The sequence below is a fragment of the Pinus tabuliformis genome, chromosome X (genome assembly GCF_031772625.1).
Source record: "Pinus tabuliformis cultivar Carrire ecotype Pingquan chromosome X, CPIR1, whole genome shotgun sequence".
In the NCBI taxonomy this organism is placed as follows: Eukaryota; Viridiplantae; Streptophyta; class Pinopsida; order Pinales; family Pinaceae; genus Pinus; species Pinus tabuliformis.
The window spans coordinates 1,418,663,586-1,418,690,239 of record NC_142308.1 but is presented as its reverse complement, the minus strand read 5'-3'; the positions used below and the strand labels follow the sequence as shown (position 1 = coordinate 1,418,690,239).

The following is a 26,654-nucleotide window of genomic DNA, read 5'->3' as shown; positions in this document are numbered from 1 at the left end:
CTCTTGTGGAGAATTAAACTGGGAAAAAGATCAAGGTCCCAAGATCAGGAAATGGGGACAAATATCCATCCGACAAGTTTAAGTATTCGTACAGGGATGCAGGAATCAAGAAAGGGATGATAATTCCTACAATCTGCAACAGAATGGAGTGGCAAAATGAAGAACAAGAGTATAGTCGGAGCAGCCAAGGCCATGCTCCATGATCAAGATCTACCTATTTTCTTATGGGTAGAGGCATGTAATATTGCTGTATGCTTACATAAGATGAGTCCTCATAGGGCAATGGAGGACATGACTTTTGAAAAGGCTTTTATAGTAGTGAGACTAGAGGTGAGCCACCTTTGTATGTTTGGTAGTCCAATGTATGTCCATGTTCTTTCAGAGAAGAGGACTAAACTGGAGAGAGGAGTATGTAACATAAAAACTTATGCTGAAGCACGAAAACTTGATAGCTGGTAAACTTGAAAGTTAAAATACACAGAAGGTATTTAAAAATAATAACTTATTATTATATAAAAATGTATATGATGATTTGAATGTACAATGAGGACCCTGCTTTTATACCCCAGCAGGTGACCTTTCATGAATGGGCATGTCTTTTAGACATGCCTTTTCACTTAATTTAATGACTAATTAACCTAAATAATATTTAATTATTTAATATTAATATTTATTTTATTTAGCTAATTGTTATGAATTATATTCATAACATAGTCTCTCCCTTTGGAAGATTTGTCCTCAAAGCTTTAATACTGGGGTTTTCTTCACTTAGGGTATGTTGTCTCGACGTATATAATCTGGCCATCCTCTTTTCTTATAACTCATCGGTAATACTTCCTTAGATTTTTTTTGATTTTTTTGTTGTTGTTCTTTATATTAAAAGAACAAAAAATTCTTTTTAAAATAGAAAGTTCATAATCCTTCCTCCACTATTAATACGTTTGAGTTCAAGTGCATATCACAACCCAATCTTGTTTTCTGTTTTTTTTCTTTTCGTTGTTGATGAAATGCTTACCAGATACAGTACCTATATGGACTATCACTGTTATGGTTTTACTCATACCTCTGTGACAAAGAAAGCATGGAACCCATACGACACTCTTGCTGGAAGGGAACAACAGCTACTGGTTCAGAGGACATTGTCTTTGCATCAATCACATTAACTTCTGATTTCCCGGTATTCTCATCGTGGACAAAGGATATCAAATAACCATCATCTTCTTACAACTCTACATCAGATTCCCTTGGTACAAAAATTGCTTCAGAACCATATCGTCCATGACTGAATTGAAAGATGCCTTTAACATTGCCTCCAACCTCAATTTGTTCCTTTCCGACTTCAGGTTCAAGTTGGAGGTCAAACTTAATGATTCCTTCCACTTTAGCTAATGAATCTAGTCTAGTTTCATAAACGAAATGTTGTTTCCTTCCAATGTACTTTTCATTTATACGTGGAAAATCCACAACAGACTCGGACAATTTCTCTAGTGTTCAGGTAGAAACGTATTTCATATAATTCATTTCGATAGTTGCCTAGCCTTTTTCTGACAGGCCCTGAAGCCATCTCAATATCAATGTCTGGAAATCGACAAGTGTAAGGAACAACTTCATCACCATCCTCCCAAGCATTGGCATTATGAAAGTTGTAACAGTTTGGAAGCTCAAACCAACGAATTTGAACATCGCCTTTTGCATATCGGGGTAGTATTCCAAAACGAGTTCTTTTAGTTTGATCAAAAGAGAGAACGATCTTTCCCTTAGCCATATTCTTGGGTTGAAAATACAAAGGAAGATCCGTGAATATTGCATAGTTTTCAGTTATTGCAAAATCATGCGTCATGACAGTTTTAGGAATTGTTATGGGAACCAGATCAAGCATATACCCCTCCTTTGTGACAACATGGTAAGTAACATAGGGAGGAGTAAATTGATAGCCAAATGTGAACATCTCTCCAGTAACAGGATCAACCTTTGGATGTGCTGTAAAGGAGTGAGTTAATCTTTTATCATAATCCATCAGCCCAAGAGTTTGTAAATCCCCATCTTCAAGGACCTTCAGAGCACTCAATAAATGCACGTATTTATCCATAATCTGTTTACCATCGCTGCATTGGCCTCCCAAATGCGGAAGATAGGGGATATTGAGATTGTCACACGCATCCATCACTTTGGACAGTGTGGCCAAATCCATTGCTTCACAAAAATATCATCCCACTTTTGCACATATTCCGCCCTCTTTTTATCACCCTCCTCGTTGAGTATTTGTGGATCATATTGAGGGTCGTAAAGCGCATGGAAAATGCAATACTCGACGACTGTTTTCAGAATGTCGGTGGAAATAGTGGGGAGATGAATGGTAGCGCCAGTGCCCAACTCCTCTTCGTTTATGGACCAAAAAATGAATGCGACCGCCTCATCCACCTCAATTATATCACCGTTCGAGGTTTGCAATCTCACAATCTCACTATTATTGTTGGCATTGCTAACAAGTATCGGTTTTGAACGTTGCCAGCATAAACTTGTAATTGCCTTGATATATATTAACGTTGGCGTATTAACACAGGTGTATATGTCGATCCGTTTTTTCCAAAAAGCATGATGCATCACACACCCCATGTCACACCATTTTACCGGAGGACAGGACACTTGACGACGGGGGAGACATAGCCTTTTATGCGGGTTGACTCGTCAACAATCTGAACAGCGGCCCAGTGTATTGACTGGGTCACGTTGTTCGACGACGAAGGTTGACCAGAGTTTTTTTAACGGTGGGCACGTTATCGTGTGTAGTGATATACACAACAGAGGGACGCAGACAACGCCAATGTGTTGACAATGAGACATACAACAATAACGTGCCGACAATGACGTAGGCAAATCTATTAGTGGTTTGCTCGGCTGGTTATCGTCGGTGTTTCTAATTGCAGATTGCCTGGTCGAGTACCTGGAAACATTACTGGTCCTTGCAGGAGTGTTTTTACTAGTTTCTGCACCACTTTCATTGGCAATGGCGGCTCGGGAATTATGAAACCTACTGCAGTCAACTTTGACTTTGTACACTTTTTTTCAACATCTTGTGTTGGCAGGGAACTCGACGAGGCCGAGATGGGGGTTGCTGCTTGGAGACTTCGAGTAGGTATCTGAAACCATTGGTGCTGCATTAATGGCTTGGTATCTGAAGAGGAAATTACCTCGTCGATGGCTGCAAGAGGGATTTCTTCGTGCTTGCCTGCTCCTCGCTGTGGATTGTCTATGTAGTTGTTCATATCCATCGTATCCATCAAACTCAAACTTGATTTCTCTGCATATTTGAACTCATTCGAGCCAGATTCCTCTATATCTCCATGGGTGGCACTTGGACTCTAATTCTTTACAGTGGAATCCCTGGATCCGACGTCAGCAGCGATATCCACTTTGCTATGATATTGTTTATCTGGATCATTTTCATTGCCATTAAGATCAACATTTTGATCGAATTCTTCTTCTTTTTCTTCTTCCATATTTTCCTCTTGACATGCTTTAACTTCTGCAATTGATTTTTTTAAATGCTGAAATGCTTCTTGAATTTCACTAAAATGTTCGACGTGTTCACGACGTGAATGTAATGGCACATTGTGCGGTGAACTACGTTCAAAGGCTTGCATGATTATATCGTGTGCCATGGCTTTGATACCACTGTAGCATAAAAACTTACGCTGAAGCACGAAAATTTGATAGTTGGTAAACTTGAATGTTAAAGTACACAAAAGGTATTTAAAAATAATAATTTATTATTATATAAAAATGTATATGATGATTTGAATGTACAATGAGGACCCTGCTTTTATACCCTAGCAGGTGACCTTTCGTGAATGGGCATGTCTTTTAGAAATGCCTTTTCACTTAATTTAATGACTAATTAACCTAAATAATATTTAATTATTTAATATTAATATTTATTTTATTTAGCTTATTGTTATGAATTATATTCATAATAGAGTATCTTTGTTAGATACAATGAGACTTAAAAGGCCTACAAGTTCTACATTCTAGGATAGAGGAAGATAATGCTTAGGAGGAATGTCATATTTGCGATGGTAGATCCGTTAGGAGGTCTTAGGGGACAAATCCAATAGTGGCGAAGGATTGGGAGTGAGAGGCTCCGAAGGTTAAGCAGGGTTCAACAAAACCAACAATAGCGACAACTTTTAAATTAGGGGTGAGATGTTCCTTCGAGCTTTATTAGGAGGAGGCTGAGATGCGTTTAGTTGACATTGAGTGACATTGAGGAACATGTGGAGGCTCCTAGCAATACATTCACGGAGAGTAGATCACTAGCCGAATTTTCCAGTTATTTAGCCTTAACAAGCAATATTAGTGAATCCAAACTTCTACCTTTATGGAGGAAGTAAACTAGCATCTTTTGAGGGATGTCTATCCCCAAAAGTACAACATTGATTCCCCCCATGAGGAATAGAGCTTCTCCAATGATGGAATAATATAGTTCCTTAAGTAGGAACAAGAGATAGTACCGAGGTCTAAAGAGAAGTGGGTGGTCATTCTTGATGGTTTTTCAAGATCAAGCATGCAGTAGATAGTAATTTTGAGAAATACAAGGTGAGGTCTATTAGGGCAATCTCGTCTATTGCTTTAGAGATGGAGTGGAGGATACATCAAATGGACGTGAAGATGACATTCCTCAATGGGGTGGTGTCGGAAGAGGTGTATATTGAGCAACTACAGGGCTTTGAGGTGCATGGGAGGGAGTCCCATGTATGCATATTGAAGAAGGCCTTATAAAGACATAAGTAGGCACCTGACACATGGTACTCTAGGATTGATGGGTACCTATTTGGATTGGGCTTCACCAAGTGTGAGCTAGTCTCGTACATCTTGGTCCTCTATGTTGACAATCTCTTCTTGGCAGTATTGGAGATGCTCATTGGGTTGTGCAAGGAGGACCTTATTTCAGAATTCGAGATGGACATTGGTTTGATGCATTAGATGTACGACTAGGAGAAACTTTCCTTGGGCGAGGCAAGGATGCAGTTGAGATTCTTAGGAGATTCAGGATGGAGGATTGTAATCTGATCTCTACACCTACGATCACCAACTTGAGGAAGCTAAGTGTTTTTGAGGGTGAGTTGTTAGACCCCTCGTACAGATAGTTGACCATGTCTTGATGTATCTAGTCAACACAAAGCTTGATATTTTCTTTGCTGTGGAGCTGATGGGGCTTCATTGAGCACAATGAAGCATGTGCTCAAGTATCTTTGTGGTATAATGGAGTATGGATTGAGGTATGTCAAATTTTGGAGGAGTGGTCTTGTAGGTCTACATAGATTTAGACTAGGTAGGGAGTGTAGTGGACATGAAGAGTACTTCAGGGTGTTGTTTTCAGCTTGGGATTAGCTATGGTCTCATGGTATAGGAGGAAGCAACACTTAGTTGCACTTAGCTCAGTAGAGGCCGAGCACATGGTTGTGAGTTTGGCGAGTTGTGAGGCCATATTGCTTCACAATATCCTCACTTGATTATTTGGTATTGAGATGGGGCTCACTGTGATTCACTATGACAATTATAGTTGCATTAAGCTCTCTGAGAATCTAGTGTTTTATGATTGGTCCAAGCACATACAAGTCATATACCACTTCATCAGAGATAGGGTCCAAAGAGGTGTTGTGAGATTGCAATACATCTCCACGGAGGAGTAGGTAGCATATATTCTCACCAAGATTCTCGTGAAGGGGAAGTTTGTGTTTTACAGAGACAAGTTGGGGTTGGTGGAGAATCCCTTCCTTGCTAGAAGGGAGTATTGATTTTGTATCCATAGAAGGTCTTCTACGTTGTCTTGGTGTCTTAGCATGTAGAAGATATTTGATTGTCTCCTTAGGTACATGCTTGGTGGAGTAAGTGATTTTTATGATTTATTTCCAAAGGTTAACTTGGGAAAACTACAATAACTATTCTAAGTAATTATTGTGGACTATTAGGCCAAACCTCTAAGGATAAATAATAAAATTAGGGTTAGGGAATTTGGCTAAATGAAATTATAAGCCTAAGGGAGAGGTGAAGACATACAATTGGGGAGGAAGCGATTTTTTCTATACTGAAAGGCTTGACCAGACTGAAGAGCAATGAGAAGAAGTGTAAAAGGGAATTTTGAGAGAAATTTATGGAGGTTGAGTTGCTTAAGTGGAGGGGGCTGAATTGTGGAGGAGGCCAAAATATCTAGAGAGGCCAAATTTCGAAGTGCATAGGGACTGTACAAGGTGAGAAGAAAGAAAGCCAATTTGCTGGTGAGACGGGTTTAATTTTATAGGGCTAAGTTTCTTTTGGAGGATTGATTTCCAAGGGTCAATTTCCTTGAGGTTGATTTTCCTAATGGGGTTGAGTTTCCAGGTTCCCAGTAGTTCTATTTTTCTGTGTATTCTTTGTGTCTAGGCCCATATTTTCCTGATAAATTTTGTTAAAACACTCGCGATAATAATAAAATGTAAACAATAGATTACATAATCATATTTTCATGAGTGTTTTATCATGGTATCATAACAAGCACACTCCTTCCCTACTTACAGTTTGTGAGCCACGGTTTTGTGGCTGTTGTAGACCTGGGTGCTCCTCACATAGCCTTTGTTCTCTTCGTTGGTATTGTGCATCGATTTTGAGATGAATCATAACAATACAACAACTCGTGAGCCTATCTAGCAGAATGCTTGGCTATACCATCAACGTTTTCGATATTAACATACTTGGCAACATTTGAATAACAATTGGGAATATAGGTAGAAACCCATATGGAGGGGTGATACCAATGTGCTTAGAAAGAATGTCACTGTGAGGTTTTGTATTCCTTCACTGTTGGAGCGACTCTCGATGATGCAAATCTCTTCAATAAGTTGAGAGAGAGAATGCTTGGCTATACCATCAACGTTTTCGATATTAACATACTTGGCAACATTTGAATAACAATTGGGAATATAGGTAGAAACCCATATGGAGGGGTGATACCAATGTGCTTAGAAAGAATGTCACTGTGAGGTTTTGTATTCCTTCACTGTTGGAGCGACTCTTGATGATGCAAATCTCTTCAATAAGTTGAGAGAGAGGGTGCAACAATAGAGTCAAGTTTGGTGGGCTCTAGAAGCTAGAAAATGGGTTGGTTGGTATTTGCAACCAAAGTTATCTTCTCTATCCAAAGGGATTCTTGTGTCTTGATTCTCAATTTTTGTGTTTTTTGATACTATTTCCTTGAAGAGGTTGATTAGGAAGGGGATTTTGCTTACATTAAGGCAAAAGGTCTAGTTGTCAGTTTTAGGTGCATTGAAGAAATGGTCTGTTTTGCTATATAACTACTATGAAGACCTTTTTAAAGGTTGTTTAAGGGAAGGTCATTGTTGCACTATCAGATGAGAGTTTAAATCATTCATAAAGTAGTATGTTTTTGCGTCATTTCGGCTTAGAATCGTATCTACTTTTGATTTCGTCAATCTACATCTCTATTTGACATTTCCTGTTACTATCAATCTGTGTACAAGAGAATAGTGAGCTTCGTCCACCTAGTCCTCTTTGTTGTGGATATCCTTCGCTGGTATCCTTCTTGGTATCAAAGCAAGCAAAAGCACTACTTCCCTCTCAGACCTGTTGACTTTGCCATCTTTGTTTGTTAGGTCGCAAACAAACGGTTTCCATAAGATTGACTGCAGACCTAATGCACCTACCCATTTCCTTGTTGTACGACTCTCCTACTTCTATATCTACTTGCATTCCTCTTCTGACTTCATTGTTGTTGCTTGCTCATTGAGTTCGTTTCTCTGTTTGAAAGGCCAATGTTTATACAAAGTTGAATAGTGCCTAGAGAAATTCCCTCATCTCTTAGCTCTCCTCCTCTTCCTTTCCAAATTTGGATGAAGCCCTAGACGAAGCGTTCTTTTTAGGAATCTGAATGTTATGGATATTGGGCATGACAACACCGTTGGCTTTGGTGACAACACCCAACAACTTGCTTAGCTCCTTGTCATTTCTGAGGATCTATTAACCTGATAGGCACAAGTACGTCATTTTCTATCGCAAGGGTTCTTAATCCACGAGAATTAGCACACAACTTGATCTATGCATAACAAAATTGTGTTTTCCTCTATGAATTGCATTCACGAGGGCATTAATTATGAATTGTAACACGTGCAACTAACTTATATATTTGGAATTTTGTTGGCCTCGAAATACATGTCCTTGCAAATTATTGTGAGGGATGCAATCCCTACAAATATTGCGCCCAATAATGTTGAGGTTTAGATTTGACTATGATGGAGGTTTTGAAGGGCAATCTCGCTCCTGTGGTGGCCAAGGTTTGTTCATCTGAGTCATATAAAAGAGAGCCTAAGTTGAGTTTTTGTGGTAAATTCAAGGATTCAAAGTGGAGCGTCTATAGCTTGTGGAGCTTGTGGATTTTTTTATGTTTGAAGAGGTTTGGTGAATGGGGATATCAGATTACGTTACAATCAGATGCAGACCGTAAATTTGGTTGAGATTCTGGTCTGAAGTGCACTGCAATTCCCTTTCTGAACTTGTAGAAGTTCCAATCTACGTCTGTGGAAAGTAACAACATGCAGACGATGTTATTAACGTCAATCCGTGCGTGTCCTCGGATGTCGAAATTTGGAAAGGATTGAATTGAAGCGTTAGAGGAACATTAAGTGTCAAGACACCAGGTCTCCATTTCCAATTCCATTTGTAACTCCATCATTTGATAAAGGTCATCGTGAAAACGCGTAGTGGTTATACTGTGAAGACTGATTGGTTGTTTCTTTTTGGAGTGTTCGTGTAAATTTGGCAAGATCAATTTCAGCATGTTGGTGATGAACAATTTGGTGAACACCTAATGGAGACAAACAACATGTTTCAGAGCTTACTACTTTTATGGTTGATCTTATCTTCGCTTGTGGTGGTAGTGAGTCTGACTCTCTTTGCAACATTCAATTTCATTGTGTGGTCATTGTTTCCATAGTTGTTCATTGAACCAAGCTTTGGGCATAATGCTGAGAGGCTTGCGACCATTTGAAAAAAGAAGCACAATTGTTATTGTACTCTGGCTTGGGGCTTGGATTTGTTGACCTCACGCTTTATTCGTCATTGTTGTGTATGCTATTTTGCATGTTTTTTCTCTTCGATGAGCTCTTGCTCACTTGGGAGGTTGTTTACAAATCTAAGACCTCTAGGGGTCCACACAAACGCAGGGTATATATTTGGGGAGGTCTACTTCTAGTCTTAGTAATGCCGAGCTGTGGGGCCAATCAAATCTCAGCTACAACAAAAGAGTCATCTTTTTGAATTGGTTTTTGTTCAGAACAATTCTTTGTTTGAAGTTGAATCCCATTAGCAGCTAGAAATTGATTAGATCAGTGAGGCGATGCAAAGAACAAGGTTTTTATGCGCAACGAATAATCTTCAGAATACTTCGAAGACAAAGACTTCCATTGCGACAAATAATGTATATAGAAATGATATGAGATATGAGATGATTACAAATGAGGGTGAGGTCCTGCTTATATACCCTAGGTAGGTACCTCTTTACCAATGGTCATGTCATTAGGGACATACCTCTTCATTAACTAATTACTGGTTAATTAATCATTATTTATTATTTGTTGTTTACATTATTTGTATTATTTTATACATATTTTACTGATAACATTGCCTTCCTCTTCGAAAAGCTTTGTCCTCCAAGCTTACTAATGAAAGGGCTTGATCTCTATTCTTGTTCGAATATCTTCTCGCCTCAATACTTTCATCTTTGTTTATACAAGATGATATGATCCTCTAGGTGATAAACAAAATTGTCGGCCTGAGAATGTGTTTGACCATCCTAGATTAATTTTCTGTGGAATCTTCTGATCACTGGAAATTTGTAATGAATTGTTATCAGCAAACTGGATTTTGCAAACTTAAGAATTCATTGGAACATAAATCTGTTGTTTTCGTTCTGAAAGGTTCAAATATGTAGACTGACCTAGTTGTATGCTCTTGAGATTCGGATGTCGATAAGGAGTTCCTTTGGTTGGATTTTCCCTTATCATGTGTGTGGTAATTTCCTCATTTACTTCAGGTACTGTTGTTGTTGAGTTGGCTACAAAATCATTGCTTGGAATTTCTATTGTTTGAATTGCAATATCTGAATTGGTTTTAACTTCTATAGGTTTCTCTTCTTCTTGAGTTGTGATATTGACTAGATCAGTATTTATTCCTTTATCTTCAACTTGGACTGAAACAACTGGAGACTTCAATACTTTTTGAAGTTGTTCTGACTTCTCATTTAGTGTCTTCTTGTAACTTTTAAGCTTCTTTATTTGCGTAAGAAGGGCTTGGTTATGATTCCTTAGATGTAAAAGCTCTTCGCTTTTTGGATTGTTGACTTTATGCTTAGTATCCTTCTCATCTTTCAAACTTTTGATTTGTTTTGATAACTTTTGATTAAGGGTTTTTAAACACAAATTTTCTTCATCCATTTCTGATAGATTCTTGTTGAATTTCTTCTCTATACATTCATTTTCTTGCTCTAATTTTTTCCTGGTATCTTTGGACTTCTTGATCTTCTCAAGTAATTTTTTATTATGGTCCCTTAGACACCGAATTTGTTCTTTACTTTTTGGTGATTCTTCATGAAACCCATCTTCGAGATACTTATATTTCTTTTCTGATGCCTCATTTTTTTGCTGAAGTTCCATGAGCTCTTCTTTTAATCTTTTAATTTGTGTATGTGGATTACCTTGATGCTCTTTGGTACTAAATAATCTTCTATAGGCTGGGCAACTTAATTTGCAATTTTTTGAATATATGTATATCCAATTTCATTTAGACCAAATGGACATTTAGTCGAGAATGTTGACTTGTTTACATGACTCATTTTTCCTTCTTTCCTTCCAAATTAAACTCCATTTTGCCTGTCGATTTTTTTAAATCAACGATAACTTGCCCTTTTATCTTCGGTGAGCTCTTGTGTGAGCTCTTGCTCAAACGAGAGGTTGTTTACAAATCTAAGACCTCTAGGGGTCCACACGAACGCTGGGTCTATATTTGGGGAGGTCTACTTCTAGTCTTTGTAGTGTCGATCAAATCTCAGCTACAACAAAAGAGTCATCATTTTGAATTGGTTTTTGTTCAGAACAATTCTTTGTTTGAAGTTGACTCCCATTAGCAGCTAGAAATTGATTAGATTAATGAGGCGATGCAACGAACAAGGTTCTTATGCGCAACGAGTAATCTTCAGAATACTTTGAAGACGAAGACTTCCATTGTGAGAAATAATGTATATAGAAATCATATGAGATATGAGATGATTACAAATGAGGGTGAGGTCCTGCTTATATACCCTAGGTAGGTACCTCTCTACCAATGGTCATGTCATTAGGGACATACCTCTTCATTAACTAATTACTAGCTAACTAATCATTATTTATTATTTGTTGTTTACATTATTTGTATTATTTTATACATATTTTACTGATAACATTGCCTTCCTCTTCAAAAAGCTTTGTCCTCAAAGCTTACTAATGAAAGGGCTTATTCTCTATTCTTGTTCGAATATCTTCTTGTCTCAATACTTTCATCTTTGTTTATACAAGATGATATGATCCTCTTTAAGTGATAAATAAAATTGTCAGCCTGAGAATGTGTTTGACCATCCTAGATTAATTTTCTGTGGAATCTTCCGATCACTGGAAATTTGTAATGAATTGTTATCAGCAAATTGGATTCTGCAAACTTAAGAATTCCTTGGAACATAAATCTGTTGTTTTCGTTCTGAAAGGTTCAAATATGTAGACTGACCTAGTTGTATGCTCTTGTGATTCGGATGTCGATAAGGAGTTCTTGTGGTTGGATTTTCCCTTATCATGTATGTGGTAATTTCCTCATTTACTTCAGGTACTGTTGTTGTTGAGTTGGCTACAAAACCATTGCTTGGAATTTCTATTGTTTTAACTGCTCTATCTGAATTGGTTATAACTTCTATAGGTTTCTCTTCTTCTTGAGTTGTGATATTGACTAGATCAGTATTTGTTCCTTTATCTTCAACTTGGACTGAAACAACTGGAGACTTCAATACTTCTTGAAGTTGTTCTAACTTCTCATTTAGTGACTTCTTGTAACTTTTAAGCTTCTTTATTTGTGTAAGAAGGGCTTGGTTATGATTCCTTAGACGTAAAAGTTCTTCGCTTTTTGGATTGTTGACTTTATGCTTAGTATCCTTCTCATCTTTCAAATTTTTGATTTGTTTTGATAACTTTTGATTAAGGGTTTTTAAACACAAATTTTCTTCTTCATTTTCTGATAGATTCTTGTTGAATTTCTTTTCGATACATTCATTTTTTTGCTCTAATTTTTCCTAGTATCTTTGGACTTCTTGATCTTCTCAAGTAATTTTTTGGTATGGTCCCTTGGAGATCAAATTTCTTCTTTACTTTCTGTTGATTCTTCATGAAACCCATTTTCGAGATACTTATATTTCTTTTATGATGTCCCATTTTTTTGCTGAAGTTCCATGAGCTCTTCTTTTAATCTTTTAATTTGTGTATGTGGATTACCTTGATGCTCTTTGGTACTAAATAATCTTCCATAGGCTGGGCAACTTAATTTGCAATTTTTTTGAATATATGTATATCCAATTTCATTTAGATCAAATGGACATTTAGTCCAAAATGTTGACTTGTTTACATGACCCATTTTTCCTTCTTTCCTTCCAAATTAAACTCCATTTTGCTTGTCGATATTTTTAAGTCAACGATAACTTGCCCTTTTAATATCGATTTTTTTAAGATAATTCTTTCTGTACTTCAAACTTTTTTTTTGATCAAGTTTAATTTTTAAAATGAACTTAATACCAAGAATTGCATTTTCTATGACTTAGCTCTTAACTTTCCCGTTGATTTGAAAACTTGAAAACTTGGTTTAAATTGCTCTCTCTCTTTTTTTTTATAATTTATTATTCAATAAAAGCCCATTTTTTTAATAGAATTTACTATTTTTTTATTATATATATAATATTTAAATATATAGAAATTATATAATTAAATATTATAATTATTATTTTTTTCAACTGTGGTTCACGATCACAGAGTGGCCTCTGCATCCACGGGTAATAATCCAGGCAAATCCACTCAAAGTGATCTACCCATTGGCTTATCTAGTCGGGCCTAACCTCAAGGGCGTCGAGGACATTTGACCTCGTGACCTCCCAATTGGAAATGTAATTAGCAACAAGAACTTGACTAACTAAGTTATCCCTTGGGGCTAATATTATAATTAATTTATATAACTAGAATGTATATATATATATATATATATATATATATATATTAAGTTATAACTTTATAATGTAATGATGGCCAATTCAACTCAGCGGGCGTGACAATTTTGTAATGAAGCAACGACACAAATGAAGTGATGGCTCAGTCAATGATTTGTGCGACTAGGCGTGATGCAAAGTTTGAAGGCGATTTGAACGATATTGTTCAACGACGATGGGGATTTGTGGTTATTTTGACTATGGCGTTGGTTGACGAATCAACGGCTCGAGTAAGGGCAATGATAAGTTGTTGTGGAAGTAAGATTGAAGTGGTCCACGATAATGGTGGTTATGACGAATCGAGGCAGTGGCTCGAGGGACGGACCACTGGTGGAGAGGTTTGTCGTCAGATGATCACATGTAGCTGTCAGGGTTGTCGTCGGCCTGTTAGGCCCGGTAATTTTGTTTTTATATTATTTTTTTATTGTTCTTTTTCTTTAATAAATTATACTTTTATATTAAAAAAATAATTTTGTTTTCTTATATATAATCATTTTTTGAATTAATTTTGTTTTATAATAATTTTCATTTTATATAATTTTTTTGTTATTATTTTGTTTTCCTAATATGTTCTTTCACATTCTTTTTTTAATGCCAAAGGCCAATTGGCGAATTAGAGAAGCTCCAAACTCTGGTGTAGCAAAATGCTTCAATTGCGACAACAACAAGGTTGATGAAAGATTGATAGCCAAAGGCCGGGATAAGAGAACATGGCTCTGGTGCCAATGTAACGAACAAGGTTTGTATGCGCATCAGAGTAATATTCAAAATACTTCGAAGGCAAAGCCATCCATTGTAGGACAAATAATGTATATAGAATTGATATGAGATATGAGATGATTAGAAATGAGGGTGTCAAATGCCAACATTATGATCGAGCTGGTGTTAGGATATTTCGACTCATAGGAAATAATTAAGTACAACTTGGTCTAGTGTATAGTTAGGTAAAGTGTGTTTCTTTAGTATGTACTTTTTGTAACTTACAATCTGACAGTCACAATATGTTCTAGACATGAAGTGATCCAACAGTTCATTCTTTCCTCAGTATTACCGGCACTTGATCCGTGCATTAACACATGATTGGTCCATGATCTCTATTTAAAGAGCATGGTAGGTGATTTGTTAGGTGACCGTTCATGAGAGAAGCTTATGTAAATTTTCTTTCTTTTACATTAATAAATTGCCTAAAGTGGCCGTGTTGGCTCATGCTATGGACTGTTTCCTTCTTTGAGGGTTTTAATCACGTCAATAATACTGGTGTACTGATCTGTGATCTGTTTGTGAGTGGTGTCCTTTGGTGTTCTATCTAAGGAACTTGCCCTGTAAATTCCTACAGCTGGCCATGTGAAAGAACACTGTTTTGATTTTCACCCTTATAAGCATTGTGGAAAACACGCTCATCATTTAGATGTTCTGGACATAAGACTCCTACAAGAGAAAAAAATCACCTTGGATGGATTTGTTCTTCGCAATGGTCATCAACTGCCAAGAAGATATATCAGTCATATCTCAGAGTTCATTCTCCAGGATTGACACGTTTTGCAGTGGAGATATTTTCATTTTCTCACCTTGTTTTTGACAAGGGGGGAATTGATGATTAGCTACGAGTTTTGAATAAATATCCAATGATCTTGAGCCACAGCCTGAACCAAAGCCAGCTGTTAGAGCCTAGAGCTAGAGTCAGCGGTAGCCAAATTCAGAGTTGTAGCTAGTGACAAATTCATGCTCCATGAACATGTTTTGGTTGGTGGCCTGCCTCAAATCACCACTGGCAGAAGACTTCGTTTTTCGCTACATCAGTTTGTGGTCATTTTCAAACCATCATCAGGGAGTGCTTCCACCAGCGTAAAACTTCAGCTTCTAGCTAGATTCGGAATTGTTCCAGGAACTGCTTCAACCTTTAGTTCCAGAGTTTGTTGTCAGCCTTAAACCACCACAGGTAGAAACCTCGAGTTCTACCTCATTTGGTTTGTGGTCTTCCTTAAACCACCATTTTAGAGAGCACATCCAACCATTGGCTACCATACATTCTTGTATTTCAGCTCTCTTCTTGGACTCATATACACCCCTTCTGATTAAAGGGAGGACTTTTGGACACCTAATCTGTGAGGGTTGGTATGGATGAATGTGAACTGTCACGGGGAGTCCAAGAGACCTCTTCGAAGATGAAAACCAAGGGTCATTGAGATATTTATTTATGTGTATCATATGCTTAATTGAATGTTTTACAGGATTATGTAATCTGCTGTTTATATTTTCGTATTTTCGTGAGTGTTTAATAAAATTTAATATTGAGAAAGATTGTGTTGGGTACAAATTTGCTGTTATAGTGTGATTAATCTCTCCATTTTATTTCTGCTGCATCTTATTTTTTATTTAACATGCTAGTGTGTTTATTTTATCAGAAATTTCAGAAATATATGAGAAAAGTATTTTCTGGGTCTTTTGATAAATTGTTGAAGTAAATCAGATCTGTTATAAAAGAATTTAACAGTTCAAAGATCCCTGCCAAAAAACAAGTTGAATAGATGAAAGACAGAGACTGCCCGTGGATTGTAACAGCAAGAGGGCTCATAAGTTGTGATTATGATACCATTGTAAAACATAATTATGTTAGATATTCATTAATGACATATTCTAGGCCTGCGGTTTGGATAATTACAAACATGATGCAATTTCTTTTGTCGATTCAGTCTTCAAGAATGAGATTTGGTTCTTTTGAATTGAAACCCCATTAACCTTGGGTGTCCGGTTTTGTGCTAGGTAGATTAACCTTCTTTTCCTGTTTATGCTAAGCGTTGGGTATAGGTTTACTCACACGTTATGCAGTGATCTACTTGTAGAAATAGTAGCATCAAATGACAAAATTCCCCAGAAAATTAATTAGGCTCCATTGATGTCATGCACATTATAGTTTCATTTGTTTGAGGGCTGTGGTATTTTCTATATTTGCCTGTACATGATTATGCATTATTATTTGCAATCATTCCAAAATAATGATTTTAAAAAATAAATATTTTCTGGGGCAATTAGTTATAGTTTATAACTTTATTGCTTGGTGTCAGTGAATGGTTCTTTATTGTGACCTGTACCACAGTTGATGTAATTTATCACAAACATGTTTGCATTATTAAACAATCTTCTGGTAGATATTTGCATGCTTAGTTTGATTTACGTGCATGATGTTTTTGTTGCAGGTTAGCCAAGATATGGGTGTGGAATCCCCGATTACTGTCAGCATGAAATTGGGAGACATAAGTAACCTATTTCGTCGGATCATCAATGTTGCCCAACGTCCACATCTAAGCATCCCGGAGACTGAGGCTGGTAAAAACCACAAGCAGTATCGACGGCTAGTCAATCGGTCACTCATGTTTGTGTCTGGTAAAGTGCTTTACTTTCATTCTCAAAGTTTATTGAAACTTTTATGAAATTTCACTCCAATTGTCACTATATTATTTGATTATTCTTATTCAATGAATGAATTGAATTGATTTACATGAGCAAATGAAGCTCAATAAGTAATACAGAGATATTTACAGAAATAGAAACATCAAGTTTCTATTAGGAAATAGAAACAACCAGTTTCTTCTAAGAAACTGCTAAATAGAAACAGCTAATAAGAATGAGCATTATTCTAATACCCTCCCTTAATGCTTAATCTATTTACAATACCAATAGACCCTCTGAATTTTACAAACTTATCAGGACCAAGAGGCTTAGTGAAGATGTCGGCGAGCTGCTCCGTTGTGGGAACATATCGCAATTGAACGGATCCGTCTTCAACAAGCTGGCGAATGTAGTGACAATGGGTTTCTACATGCTTTGTTCATTCATGAAAGACTGGATTCTTGGCAAGTTTGAGCACTCCTGATTATCATAGAACAAGGGAGTAGGACCTGTCTGGAAAACATGCATATCCGCAGGCATACGTTGAAGCCAAACTGCCTCACAAGATGCCTTAACTGCTCCCCGATACTCTGCTTTTGTTGAGGAGAGAGCCACTGCCTGCTGCTTCTTACTAGTCCAGGTGACATCACCGGATCCTAGATTAAACACATACCCAACTGTAGATTTACGGTCATCAACTGAACCGGCCCAGTCAGAATCTAGGTAACCACTGAGTATAGGATCGGAACTTCGAGTGTACAAAAGTCCATAATTTGGAGTGCCACGCACATAACGCAGCACACGCTTCGCTGCTATCCAATGATCAGCTTAGGAGCTGACATGAAGTGGGAATTGTAGCTCACTACAAAACTAATGTCAGGTCTAGTGGCAGTAAGGTAGATGAGGCTGCCCACTAATTGCCTGAATAAATTTTCATCCACAAGGGGTGAGGATGATTGAGCTGAAAGTTTGAGCCCTGGTTCCATAGGAGTCGTGGCAGGTTTGCAATCCTGCATTCTGAATCTGTCCACAAGATTTTTGGCATACTTGGACTGAGAGAGAAAAATGTTTTTCCCAGTCTGCCAGACTTCAACCCCCAAACAGTAATGAAGAAGTCCTAAATCTGACATATCAAAAGTGCTGCACAAATCCTATTTGATCCCATTAATCAAATGTGTGGAGCTGCCAGTAATGATAAGGTCATCCACATAGACAACCACAAACAGAATATCATCACCAGTATGCTTGATATACAGGTTTGCATGAGATGGACTCCGTTGAAAACCATGATTGTGAGGTATTGATCAATTTTCATGTACCAAGCCCGAGGAGCTAAGACGACCAGTGGCTATATCTATCAATCTATAGGCCTTGTGATGATCACTGTACCCTGTCATCAAATACTACATCATGACTGAAGCTAAGACGACCAGTGGCTATATCTATCAATCTATAGGCCTTGTGTTGATCACTGTACCCTGTCATCATGAGTTTCTGGCTTTTGGAATCCAACTTAGAGCGCTTAGTAGCTGGAATCCAAACATATGCAACTGAGCCAAATACTTTGAGGTGACTGATCTTAGGCTTACGACCAGACCAAACCTCTTCGGGAGTCTTCCCCTTAACAGCCTGAGTAGGTGATCGGTTAAGAAGATAGACAGCAGTAAATACTGCTTCAGCCCAAAATTTGTTCGGAACATTCCTGTGTTGTAACATGGAACGAGCCATTTCAACAACCGTACGGTTGTGGCGTTTGACAACACTGTTATGCTGAGGAGTGTAGGGTGTAGTTAACTGATGTTTGATGCCATGAGTATCACAGAAGTTGGAGAAAGCAGAAGAACAAAATTCCCCCCCGTTATCTATCCTAAGAGTTATGATATTACAACCAGACTCTTTTTCAACTAAGGATTTAAACTTCTGAAAGATACTAAATACATCAGATTTATATTTTAGAAAATACACCCACATATTTCTACAGAAATCATCTACAAAAAGCAAAAAGTATTTGCAACCAATAATAGAAGATGTATGCATAGGACCACAAATATCAGCATGAATTAACTGGAGTACCTTAGATGCGTGCCAAGATTCTCCATCCTTGAATGAAGACCGATGTTGCTTGCCAGCTTGACAGGCGCCGCATACTCCCAACTGCTGAGTCTGAATATCAGGTAACCCTGACACAAGTCCCTCCCGAGAGAGCTGAGAGAGATACTGCATGTTTAGATGCCCATATCGCTGATGCCATAGAGTGCTGATGGGAGAAACACGAGTTGCTAGAGCTACTTCTGGAGAATCTCTAGTGTCAAGAAGCCTGTATAGACCATGATCCTCTAGGCCAACAACAACCGTAAGACTAGTGTCCCTGTCGATAATGGAGCACTTGTGCGCATTGAACACTACATCAAGCTGAGGAGAGTTCCTCATAATCTGGCTGACAGACAACAGATTAATTTCCATACCAGGAACATAGTACACATTCAGGAAGATGAGTGTGTGCCCACCAGACTGGATCTGAACTGTACCTTTGCCAACCACTGTGTACTCTTCACCTCCGCTGAATACTACTGAATCATTGAAAGGTGAGAAGTCAATAAACCAGTCACGCCTATGAGAGAAATGGCGTGATGCACCAGAGTCAATGTACCAGGCCGAAGATGGGACATGATCTGAAGATCTTTTAGCCATAAAGGCGTAAAAGGCAGATTCTGTCTGCTTGGAATGTTCTGCAACATTCATTGTCTGATGGGGCCCTCCCTGTTTCATCTGTTCAGAAGTAATCCTCTGTCGGCAATCTTTCTTCATGTGGCCGAATTTGTGACAGTAATTACATTGCACGTTTTTCTTCCTAGCAGGATCGAAAAACTGAGATGAACCTTTCTGATGAAAGGACCGAGAAGATTGATATTTGGCAGCGAAAGCATTTTTTGAGGAGGCTGATGAGGCGCCACTACCAAACTGTTGTTTCCAACGATCCTGCTGCATGAGTTTGGTGCATAACTCTGGAAACTTTAGATCAACATTAGTGGAGGTAATGTTGAGTGTTTCTATGAAGTGCTCATAAGATTTGGTAGACTTTTTAGAGTGATGACTACCATATCTTTTTCCTCCATGGTTCGACCAATGGCTTCGAGTTGATCTCGAATGTCTTTAATCTTGTTGAGATGTTCTTATAAAGACATATGTTCGTCCATCATGATGGAGAACAATTGATTCTTGAGAAAGAAAGCTCTGCTCTTGTCGGATGTCTCATGCAGTTCCTTAAAATGTTGCTAGATCTCAGCAGCTGTCTTGCCATAAGGAATCTGCGGTAACTGATCATCAGTCACAGAGAGCTGGAGAAGCATAACAGCCTCTCGATTTCGATCATCAAACTTATCTTGATCGGTGCCATCTGTACCATGACGGAGCTCTTTGTTCAAAACGAGCTGATCAAGATGCCTATATTAAAAAATGGTCAACATTCTCTGTTTCCAGATGTTATAGTTGGTGCCATTAAAGCACTGATTGCCTTCCAACATCAGATTAGTTAATGAGGCCATTTGCACGTTTCCCAAGACACGAAAAACAACAAAGAAGTCCGACACAAATTTCAATGTAGACGCTGGCTGACCCGGACAAAATTTGACAGGTGTTGGAGACAATTCAAATCCGTTGACTCGAAAATCGAGGCACGGAAAACGATGCACCCAGAAAATTTTGACGACTATGCAGCTAAAATATCACAAAACTCACATCAAATCTGTAATCGGAAGAAGTTTTCGACAATTTAAAAAAAAAAATACCTTAGTCAATAAGAATTGAGCCACGAAGGATGGTCGCGGTTAATGTTGCGGAGGTATTTACTGCTGCTGCAGCACAACGAACAACTTCTAACGATACAGTAATTCCTGGTTTTATTGCCTCAAGGCATATAGCACAACTGCTAGGAGAAAGTCGGACACTAGGTTTCAAATGCAAACCGCCAGGAGAAACCTGTGAACACTGTACACAACCCACGATTGATTTCCATACCCCTCCCAAAAAATCTATATCGGAAGAACTAGACCGAGTCAAAACAGTCTCATCGGAGTTCTGACAATAAATATGGAAGGTGCGTCAAATGGATACGCGTGGAGTTTGCTGTGTCTGAGACGCCAATCGAATTGATGTGCGGAAAAAAAAATTACGTGGAGCCTGTTGTAGAGCTTGCATGAAGCATCGGACGTGCCTGCGATGTTGGACAGAACACGGTGATCCTCGCGTCGTCCCGTTAAGTGCTGTGTCCCTTCAAAGAGAGATCCTGGTATGCGACGACCGGCCCAGGATCAAAAATCCCAGCGCTGGAGCGAAGGAGCACTCAAACTTATTTTGTTAACCTGTAACAAAACCGTGGCTTCCTAATGCAGTGGCCAGATTGGTTACCGATATCCAAATGCCTAAACGGGCAAGTCAATGTGGGTTTTTGTTTGAAGCTAGAGATCGTGAGTTCAAAACATGAGGCAGCGAAGAGGACTATAGTGTAGATGACGGACAGGGTGGGTATGGTTTTGCTTTTCTTTCACAACAGAGACGCTAATCCTCGGGGGACAACAGTGCCTTGGCAACATGATGCTCTTCAATTTCGGATTCCGTCTTCGGCATTAACGCCTCCGTAAAAAGATTCAAACCCCTAGAGAGCAATTTCGAAATGAACACGAAATTTTTCAAACAGTGAAAAATTATTTCGAAAGAAATACATGTGCGCTGATACCATAATCAATGAATGAATTGAATTGATTTACATGAGCAAATGAAGCTCAATAAGTAATACAGAGATATTTACAGAAATAGAAACATCAAGTTTCTATTAGGAAATAGAAACAACGAGTTTCTTCTAAGAAACTGCTAAATAGAAACGGCTAATAAGAATGAGCATTATTCTAATAATTCTGATCATTCTTATAATTAAAATTAAAAGGATAAAAAGGATGGTTAAGTATTCGCTGATAATCTTGTTACTTAATGATCAGGTTTATTTTGTTAACTGAATCTTTAATGCAATTTGACAGTTTGTAATAGAAATTAAAATTTCCTGCATGCAATACTGTCATATTTAGGTGGGACATCTAAAATGGGAACAACATTTTTAGAAATTATTTTGTTAGTGTAGAATAAGTTAAATGACATATAGATGGCTTTGTGAATCTCGGTGCCTTTTGCACTTTTGACATTCAGTGTTGGTCAGACTAGGTTATATGAACATGTAAAAATTAATGATGATGCAGAAACTCCGGCATGTTCTCCTGTTGACATTCAGTGTTGGTCAGACTAGGTTATATGAACATATAAAAATTAATGATGATGCAGAAACTCCGGCATGTTCTCCTGTTGAATTTTATAGCTATGGTCGGTCTTCATAATCATGCTACTAGCCCTCAAAATACAAAGAATAAAATTATGGTTTTTTTAATATTAAAATAAGAGAGTAAAAATCAAAATTTTTAATTTCAAATTCTTTCTTACAAAATATTAAGTCGGCCCAGCCCACACCCATTCGGGCAACCCAATCACTATCTATGGCCATCACTTCAAAGTCAACTTTAATCACCATCTGAGGGAGAGTAAGGATGCATCTGAGGCAGAGTAAGGATAGATCCGAGGGAGAAGACGAATCAAAGGAAAACCAGGAAGTCAAATCTGAGGCTTGAAGAAGGACAAATCTCTGAAACAGACCAAATTTCTGAGGTTAATTGAGGGCAGTTTGACCAGGTTTGGTTACTGGTCAGTTTGATCTGATTTGACTGGCAATTTCAGATTGTCTTCGTCGTTGAATTGGACAAATTTCTCTATGAATTGCTGAGTTATTCCCCTGCTTTGGTGTTTTCCCAGGATAATTGTGTCCCTTTTGTTTGGCTGTCTCCTTATGTTTCTGCTGTTGTTATTGTTTTAATGTTGAATATTTCCTATTTATAATTTGCTTAATGATGAAGTGACACAATATAAATAATGAAGAAATCATTGGCAGTAATTATCAGTCTAGGAAATCCTGAAAAATCAACATCGTATCAGAGTGAGGCTTAGGAACAGCCTTTTGAAAAGGATTCGTGGATCAATCTGAATATATATCTGAAACAGTTCGAGTCACTTAAGAAGGAACAACGGGACCTGAAACTTGGACCTATTCAAGCCTCGGAATTTCGGACCTGTTAGAAGCCTGTCTGAGGCCAGTCTCCGCCGTCCTGAGGCCTCTTATATGGCTGTCTCAGAGGCCAAATCTCGGCCGCCTTTCAGAGGCAAATTCAGCCGTGTCTCTGATGTCAAGAGAAATTCGGTGATCCATTTCAGGGCAGTCTGAGCAAGTCAAAAAGGAATATCATCTCTCTCTGAAGAAGAATCTGAAATCTGGTGAGGATTATCTGACTATTTTTTCGAGAAGACAAGCTTGCTATTTGAGGATTATATGAGGCACATTTTGTATCTCATCTTGACCAGGATAGGCTGGATATAAATGTGTGTTCTTGAATCCTATTCGGACCTGTGACAGAGATCCTAGTACAGATTCGAGTGATTAAACCTGAGACAGATCCTGAATACCAATCTGAGGCTATCTATCTCGGCTCTGAGGAAGATTTTACTGAGACTCTTTTATCTTCCCTCCTTATGCACAATTTCTGCAAGTTTGAGCAATAGCCCTGTGGAGACTGCATCTTGAGGCATCAAGCTATGGTCCAAGGAAATAGTGATGTCTGTTCTGTGACCTTGACGGAATTTGGACTCCATGGAGAATGCTGTTCTGCTACATTTGGATGTTGATGGTAAACTTATTCATAGTCTAGAGGACAGTGTTGAGATTTGGGAGAAGTGATGCAAAGACAGCGACTCAGAGGACCTGCTGCTTGGAAACCATATGCAGTGATTGACATGAGTAATTTAACTCAAGGTGACCAAGAATTTTAGTTATCCAGTAACTGTGGATGCAATTTTCTAAGAAGACACATAAAATATTCTTCTTGGGCCAAAAGACAGGATAGTTCTCATTGATTTGCAACAAAGGTTTATACTTGGGACCTCCATACTCCATTTGTTAAATACATTGTCTAGTCAGATGACATGGGAAATGCGGCCTTGCTTAACAAATGTCCTTTGCATAAGACTATGCTCTCGGCAATGGGCAAGGGGACATACGATGTTGATTTGGGGTAGCATCGGATGTGCTCTAGCCATGAAAATTAGTGGAGAGGCCAAGGCACATGAGATCTCCAATTCCCAGAAAGGGTTTGGGTAGATTCTAAACAGTTCGGGAGATATTAAAATAATTAATACTTTTAATGGAGTCCCTAAGTATAAACTTAGGGAAAATAAAATATTAATGTGAATTAATATAAAATTGTGTTAGAATGGTCCAAAAGTCATTTATCAAGCCAGACCTAATCTTAGCCGTTGATTAGGGACTTAATCTAGGCTGTTGATTTGTCAACGAGAAAAGTATAAGAGGAGGCTTGAGGGTCATTTGGAGAATACACCAAGAGAACAATTGGGGCTAGGTTTGTTGAGAAAGTTGAGAGAGTGATCAGAGTTGCAGCGGAGGGGCAGTGAATACAGAAGCAGAAAGGCAGAGATAGCACTGGGGGGATCAGCGCAGTAGCCGGATAGAGGAACGAAAAACCAGCCAAGGGTTCACGCAGAGCCAGCCAGGAGCTGCGCAGTGCCTCAAAGGGCCAGCGTGAGTGGCGCAGAGGGCCAGAGAGAGTTGACACAGTCCCTAGAGGCTGACGCTGGGGTTTCGTGGGGCCGATTGGAGTTATGGAGCTATTGGAGTGTTTATCCGGGGTTTCAGCCGAAATATCTGCTTCCGGGTGGAGAGGTACCACTGGTGAGATTTTTCTCTGTTGGGTGAGCCGAATTTGGCACCCAGATTGTATTCTGAATCTGCTTAATAAATCAAACCCTCATATAGCTGCACTGGTTTTCCCGCATTGGGTGTTTCCGGGGACATTGGTCCAAAAACAACAGTGTCACTTGTGTGCTTGTTTCTGTTTCATTCAGTTGATGATCTATAATGTGTTGAGCATGTACTTGTATTTATTTCCAGTATTTACATGGTAAATAACTTGTTAATTAACAGAACAAGTAGGTAGGAATAAATCAGAAAAGTACATGAAGGGTTTCTAACAATTAGACTTGGAAATTCCAACATGGTATTAGAGTGTGGTTGCAGATCACAAGAGAACTGAGGATATCAGCCGAGTAGAGCAACAACAACAGAAAACACCTCTCTCGAGTGACAAAAGCTGCTCCTAGCAGAGAAGCAACAAGGAAGGGGTGACACAGTGCTTGTGTCATCATGTTCGAGCCAAGAAGAGGCAGTGCAGAGGCTGAGGGAGGCAAGGACAGGTTCACATAGAGCCACGCAAATGCTAGGAGGGCTGACACAATTGGCTGAGGAAGCTAATTTTCTGGTGCCAGGATTGCGCAGAGCCTAGGAGCTCTAACCTTCAGTTTACTGGGGTTTAGGAGGTTGTGGGTAAGTTGCAGAGTGGAGCTGGTGGGGTACTGTATTCAGAACAATACCTAACAGGGCAAGGCCAAGGAGGAGGGAGTTGCTACCCAGGATATCTAGCTGAGAAATCTGGATCAGTGGTGTAGTTGAACTAACGATCGCAGTGGGGGCATCTTTACATTGGCAGAAGGGTTTCAAGGAGGGAAATCGAGGCTCAGAGGGAGTCACACCAAGAACTTCAAGTAGGGAAGTAGAGGAGTAGCGAGATGGCAGTGAACGGGGTAAGAGACCAGGACAGATTGGATGGAGCCTTAAGCTTCGTAGTCTAGAAGGCTATAATCCTTCTGTTCTAGACAGGGATCGTGTCAAGCACTTCGCCTTGAGGATGATAGCTATCCCACTTGACCTAGCTGATAACGACAAGTACGTGGAGGCAATGACGAGGGAAAATAGCATCATTCTTGACGGGGTCAAGGACCATGTAGTACCACATATCGTCGAAAAGGACATGGCAAATGAGATGTTGGAGGCCTTAAAGAAATTGTACCAGCATACTTCTGTGCAGAGAAGGATGTTATTAGAAAATTAGCTACGATCATACCAGATGCAGAAGGGAGAACAGATCTACCCTTTCCTCAGTCGGTTGAAGGAGATTTGAGATGAGCTGACTTCCATAGGGGCCATGCCGGATCAAGAATTGATGGTGAGAACAACCCTGAATGCAGTCTCAGAAGACTGGGAGGTGTTTGTCCAAAGCATACTGGGCAAGGCGACCCTTCCAGATTGGGAGGAAATGTGGGCTGCTCTTCGTTAAGAAGAGATCAAAAGGCTGAGAAAGGCGGGAAGCAACGACAAGGGGATCAAAATAAAGGAGGAGGAGGTGGATGTTGCCCTAACATCTGAGGGAAAGCAGGAGAAACAAAAGGAGGACCTCTCCATGGTCAAATGCTTCCACTGTGGGGAGCTGGGTCATTATGCGACCCAGTGTCCAAGGAAGAAGAACAAGGGAGAGGCCTCCGAGACAAAGGTTGCGCCAGCAAGGGCAGAGAAGGAAGTGGAGATAGACGATGACTGCCATGAGTGCACACACGCCACTTGAGTGGAAGTGGAGAGACATCAAGCTGTAGTCAGGTGGACTATAGGCGATGAGGGGCAGGATCCTCGAGGTACCCAGCCTCTTGGATTGGACCTTGCTATGGGAGCCCCGAAGAGGAGTAGCAGCACTGGTGGATATTAGTAGAGATGGATGTAGATGGAGCAACAGAGGGGAGCTACAGTGCAGGATTCCCAGGACAACGTGAGTCAACAGTGCGAGAAGCATGGGAGTGTTGCACCAGTGCAAGATGGCACAAAGAGATGTGCAACGGTGCGAGATGCATGTAATAGTTGCAGCAGCGCAAAGGTCAGAGAGGGAGCACCTGTCAGCGACAGAGGGAGCTTCAGCATCATGGGTGTCTCTAGCCTGATGGAGATGTTGGA

The 26,654-nt window shown here is 39.1% G+C and overlaps 1 protein-coding gene and 1 pseudogene across 3 annotated transcripts in view; one reads left to right on the top strand and one right to left on the bottom strand.

The window, feature by feature from the left end:
• Positions 1 to 26,654, top strand: part of MIRO1 (MIRO-related GTP-ase 1) — a 300,498-nt gene that overhangs the window by 255,816 nt on the left and 18,028 nt on the right. For all 3 annotated transcript variants that reach the window (XM_089452597.1, XM_089452596.1, XM_089452598.1), the window contains exon 14: positions 16,519 to 16,705. In XM_089452597.1, coding sequence (XP_089308723.1) covers positions 16,519 to 16,705 — 187 coding nt within the window. The remainder of the gene's footprint in view (positions 1 to 16,518; positions 16,706 to 26,654) is intronic.
• On the bottom strand, positions 1,043 to 2,164 carry LOC149145354 (carotenoid 9,10(9',10')-cleavage dioxygenase pseudogene; annotated as a pseudogene).